We start from the raw sequence: 5,918 nt of genomic DNA, 5'->3' as shown, positions 1-5,918 counted from the left end.
AGTTTTTGAATAGGTATATCACGTCAAGCAGCATAATTTTTTTAAAAAAAAATAACATAAATTAATATTAGGGAATATGTGTAATGAGTAATACACAATTTTCAAAAGGAAAAAAAGAAGCTCAAAGCGGGAAATATAGAAGATAAAAATAGAGCGGGCCATAAACAGTTTAGAAATTTTGAATTTGATACTATTTAAATATAAAATAACTTACCATAAGGTCTTCTTCCTTAAATACCAACTCGGGCCACAAATAGTTTTAAAATCTAGTCGTTGCTTATTTCATGTATCCCTCAAAATTTCTTTTATCATTGCTTAATTTATCCACAAACTTTTACACGGAAGCATAACCAGGTAAAATATTTTATATGAGAAGATTATATATAAAGTCTGTAATTTAGTATGAACCTAACATAATTCAATTCTATCAATTTAAACAACAAAAACAAAAAATTCACTATTTGTAAGTTGGAGCAAGACTTGTACACTTAAAGTAGACTACATTCATATCTCTTTATGATTAAAATGCAATGAACCAACACAAATACGTCAATAATTTCCGCTCATTAATACATTTTTTCTATTTTATTTCCATTCATCTCAAATATAAAACTTGTTAGGCTATGAATTCGAAGCAGGATAATGAAATAAAAAAGGTCAAGAGGCCTAATCGATGAAGATATGGTAATAAACTTTCAGTGAGGTGATGTTTATATCTTTAATCCTAAAATTGTGCACCACTTATTTTTAACCCGTACGTTGACATATATAATCAGTTAATTATGTGGGCGACTTTATGCGGTGCTAGCCAGAACAGGTTGAAAACATTAAATTATGTTTTGCAGGGAGTTGGGCAAGTTGAAGTTTTTACTCGTTTAAGTGGGTTTGTGATAGGCGCAATCATCAAGACATATAAATAGTAAATTATGTCGGATGATGAATTTATATGGTGTGGATGAGAACGGGTTGAAAATATTAAATTATGCTATGCGGTGCAGGTTTAAGTGGGCTGCCATGAGCAGGAATCCTCTGTCGGATATCTCTCTCTTCCCTAAACTAATGCGTTGTCATGGGCAATTTCATAGGTGTCCATGCCCAAGACCATCAATCAAAAGAAAACGGACAAATAATAAAACACAAGAAAGAAAGCACAAATCATTAATCTCAAAGCCTCCTATGATTTACAGTGTCACTGTGAAATGAAAGAATGTGGTCCATTCTCCTATAATTTAATAGAGAATAAACTTGAGGTATACTACTTTTGTCGAAATGTACAGTACTACACCTACGACATTAAATAATTTTTGTTACTTTCTCTTATGAGAAAGAATGTTTTTTGATTGCAACAGGTCCATGAATTATATTTATTTAGCGTAAAAAGAAACTTTTTTGGTTTTTTACTCGTGAGTTTCAAATTTTAGAAAAAGGGAATTATTAGTGAAGTGATGGAAAAGGAACAGCAGAGTAGTATGCCCATTACTTCACAGGTTGTAAGAGGGCCTTGAAAATTGTTAAGAAGACGACAATTTGAGATAATTCCAAGTATCCCCATGTGGAATTCTTCCTTTTTACTAGCTTATCTTCTTCTCCTTCTGCTTGAATTTAGTGTCAGAAAACTCTAATTCTTTGTAGCTTCTCACCATGTGGGAATCAGAGAGTGAGTCTGTCAGTGGAAGAGACTATGGAAATGGAGTTCTCAGTAACAGCAAACATGGAGTCAAGACTGATGGTTTTGAGCAAAAAGGACACTCTTGGTATGAAATAACATTACTACTTTCTTTTTATTTAAGGTGTCTGCCTTTCTTTTTTGTTTCAACACAATCATGTTTAGTGTTATTACTCTCTTTAAACTTTGAAGCAAATGATTAATGACTTATCCTGCATATAGGTATGTAGCAACTGATATTCCCAGTGACCTTTTAGTTCAAATTGGAGATGTTAGTTTCCACTTACACAAGGTACCAACCCTCTGCGCAAACACTTTAATTTCACAACTTTAATTTGTCTTACATAATTAGATGCCTAACTGATACTTTTTTGGAATTTCCAAAAAATAAAGTATCCTTTGCTTTCTAGAAGTGGAAAAATGAACAGAATCATATATGAAACAAGGGATGAAGAATTGAGCAAAATAGCTTTAAATGACTTACCGGGTGGATCTGAGGCATTTGAGTTAGCTGCAAAATTCTGTTATGGAATTGCTGTTGATCTCACAGCAACCAATATCTCTGGTCTACGATGTGCAGCAGAGTACCTAGAAATGACTGAGGACTTAGAAGAGGGAAACCTAATATTCAAGACTGAAGCTTTTCTCAGTTATGTGGTTTTATCATCATGGAGGGACTCCATACTCGTATTGAAGAGTTGTGAAAGGTTATCACCATGGGCAGAAAACCTCCAAATCGTTAGAAGGTGCAGTGAATCAATTGCATGGAAAGCGTGCGCCAATCCAAAAGGAATAAAATGGCAATACACTGGAAAACTCCCTAGTGTTTCCAGCCCTAAATGGAATGAAATGAAGGATTCCAGTCCAAGCAGAAACCAGCAATTAGTACCCCCTGATTGGTGGTTCGAAGATGTCTCTATTCTCAGGATTGATCACTTTGTCAGAGTGATTACTGCTATTAAGGTAAAGGGCATGAGACATGAACTGATTGGTGCTGTCCTTATGCACTATGCTGCTAAATGGCTCCCGGGGCTAATTAAAGAAGGATCGGGATCGTTGGATGATTGTAGCAATAGCAGTACTAGTAATGGCAGTAGCAGCAGTAGTTGGAAAGGAGGTCTTCATATGATAGTGTCAGGATCTAGAGATGAAGTACCAACTGTTCAGGCCAAAGATCAGAGGATGATTATTGAAAGCCTAATTAGCATTATCCCACAACAGAAGGACAGTGTTTCATGTAGCTTCCTTCTTCGTCTTTTGAGAATGGCAAACCTGATGAAAGTGGCTCCTGCACTTGTAACAGAATTGGAGAAACGAGTCGGGATGCAATTTGAGCAGGCTACATTAGCTGATCTACTCATACCATCCTACAATAAAAGCGATACATTGTATGATGTTGATCTTGTTCAGAGGCTTTTGGAACATTTCTTGGTTCAAGAGCAAACAGAAAGTTCAAGCCCTAGTAGAAGTTCATTCTCTGATAAGCATATGCATGAAGCAAATCAAAGGGGTACTAATCTCAATGCCAAGATGAGAGTAGCAAAGCTTGTAGACAGTTATCTCACAGAAGTATCCAGAGATAGAAATCTTTCCTTGACAAAATTTCAGGTCTTGGCTGAGGCTTTGCCTGAATCAGCAAGAACTTGTGATGATGGATTGTATCGAGCAATTGATTCATATCTGAAGGTACTAGATTTTCTTCAGTCATTTAAATTTTGTGGATCGTTATTTCCTCAATTTATCTTTGTTGAGGCTACAGTTTCTGCTAGTGTTATTCCTCACCATAAAACTAAATGACATTACAATACACCTAATCATGTTTTCTGCATTGTATGGTAGCTTTACGAAATACTTGTTTTTGCCAGAAATTTATTATGTATACACCATGACAGGCCCATCCAACTATCTCAGAACATGAAAGAAAGCGGCTCTGCAGGGTGATGGATTGCCAAAAACTGTCTATTGATGCTTGCATGCATGCTGCTCAGAACGAAAGGCTTCCACTAAGAGTAGTGGTGCAAGTGCTCTTTTCTGAGCAGGTGAAGATCAGCAATGCAATATCTAGCAGCTCACTCAAAGATGCAGGAGATTCTCATTATCAACCCCTAGTATCAAACCGCAAATCATTGCTGGAAGCAACACCACAATCATTTCAAGAGGGATGGACTACAGCCAAAAAAGACATCAACACTCTTAAGTTTGAACTCGAGACAGTGAAAGCTAAGTACCTACAACTCCAAAATGACATGGATAACTTACAGAGACAGTTCGATAAGGTCACAAAACCAAAACAAGGGTCGGGTTGGACTGCAGGATGGAAAAAGTTAAGCAAGTTCACCAAGATGACTCATTTAGAATCCCATGATAACAGTCCTCACGCCCCAAATGCAGAACAGACAAGGAAGACCCCTAGAAGATGGAGAAATTCCATTTCCTGATCAATCCAAATGTTATAAGAGAAAAGACTACCAGATACACAATACCAAATCCTGTGTTCCCTTGGCTTATGTTTGAAATTCTTATTTTCTTTCCTATCTAAGAGAGTAGTCAAAGGGTTACTTTTCCTTCCCCCGAAAATTTTCTTGATTATAGGCATCAATTTATTCCTAGCTTTCTGGTGTTTGCTTTTTTCTGTATTCTTTGTATCATGAAAAGTATGATTTGCTTTTTGAGAGTGAAGTGAATCTTTATTGTTGCATAGTTTCACTGCCATGCAGTGTTGCTATTTGTGTTCAACTCTCAAACTATGACAATATGACGAAAACAATTCAAGGAAGTCAAAACCAGATTAAGTTAGAATTGAGTGGATGCACCTTAGTGGACAAATTAAACAATAGGTGCTGCACTTGGTTAATGTATAAGTAGAGAGGAAAAATGTTACGTAAAGAAGCTGTAATTGTCACCCTCAGTCAAATCAAGAAATAGACCACTCCACAGGCGATGCAACAGTGTATCTAGAATTCCATATCCCGAATTGTGTTGCTACATTAAGGAGTTTTTTGGTGGTACTCATCTGGACCATGTCTTTTTCCCGATTTAAGGAAACTGAGATTGGACAAGTTTTCCCATTTTCTATCACTTCTGTTAATCTGAAAAAATAGAAACGGGTGAAATTTTCACTGCACTTTTATGGCTCATTTGGTATGAGAGATAAGGGATAACTAATCTCGAAATTAATTTTAGAATGATTTTATTTCATTTTTTTAATGATAAAATTCCGAGTGTAGACACATAGATTTTATTTAATTAAATTCGTATGAAATTTGGATTAGATTCATATTTATTTGGGTTGAATGATTAATTTGAGCTTTATAAATAAATAAGCAATTTTATTAAAGAAAAAATTACTTGAATGAGTACTTGTTAATAAATAATTACAAGTTTTAGCGATATTTTTTATTTATTACCATCTATAACAATACATAATAATATTATGATAAATCTGTTATGTATTAAAAGTGACTAATGCATGCAATATAAAAGTATTATAAGTGTTTTAAAATATATTATGCTTATTTTGTAAGAAATTGACACAATGTATTATAAGTGTATTAAAGTGTGTGATAAATATATTATCAATGAATAAAACTTATATTATATGTGTTCTATAGATTGTTCTCTGTAATATGTATTAAAATCATATTATAAATGTATTATAAGTATCCAGTAAAAATAATTTATTTCTATAGATGGTAAAGATTTTATTAATATATCATATCTATGTAAATGTCCCTTTATTAAATTCAAGTTCAAGATCCATTTCACTTCAAAACCCAAAAACTAATGTCATCTGACTTGGCACCCTTGTCAAATTCAAGACCAACAAGGTGATGCCACATGTTCAAATGGTTTGGCAATTTCAGTCAAATTCAAGAATCAGTCAAAGTCGTCAAGTGTCCAATATGACATATTTTGGCCAGTCACAAGCAACCTTACCTACTCCCTACAACTATAAATAGGGAAATTACATAATTTTTAAGGGACATTTAACAAGTATTAGAGAAAGTCACAACATCGATTACATAGTTTTTCGAAGGAGTTGTCAACATAGTTCTTCCTCGAGATCGACCCGAAATAATTAAGTGTTACCCGATGTTTTCAAAGATCAAATACATCTCTAGGAGGTCAGAACCATCCTACATTCGAGAAATACACTATTGACAACCCTCGAATCACAGAAAAATATCAGGAGAGAAGATCTATAGAACAACAGAATTGTACTCACACGATTCATCAATAAGAATTACTTTTT

At 34.5% G+C, this 5,918-nt stretch overlaps 1 protein-coding gene across 1 annotated transcript; it reads left to right on the top strand.

Moving 5' to 3' along the window:
* The first annotated feature begins 1,344 nt into the window (after positions 1 to 1,344).
* LOC129877356 (root phototropism protein 3) lies at positions 1,345 to 4,275 on the top strand. The gene is made up of 4 exons (XM_055952855.1): positions 1,345 to 1,754; positions 1,889 to 1,958; positions 2,060 to 3,352; positions 3,559 to 4,275. Exons 1-4 carry the CDS (start codon positions 1,642 to 1,644, stop codon positions 4,102 to 4,104), a joined length of 2,022 nt encoding a protein of 673 aa, XP_055808830.1. The 5' UTR covers positions 1,345 to 1,641; the 3' UTR covers positions 4,105 to 4,275.
* Positions 4,276 to 5,918: the final 1,643 nt, after the last annotated feature.

This window comes from Solanum dulcamara, chromosome 12 (genome assembly GCF_947179165.1).
Source record: "Solanum dulcamara chromosome 12, daSolDulc1.2, whole genome shotgun sequence".
Lineage (NCBI taxonomy): Eukaryota > Viridiplantae > Streptophyta > Magnoliopsida > Solanales > Solanaceae > Solanum > Solanum dulcamara.
Note: the sequence above shows the minus strand (reverse complement) of the source record. Positions and strands in the feature narration are given on the sequence as shown.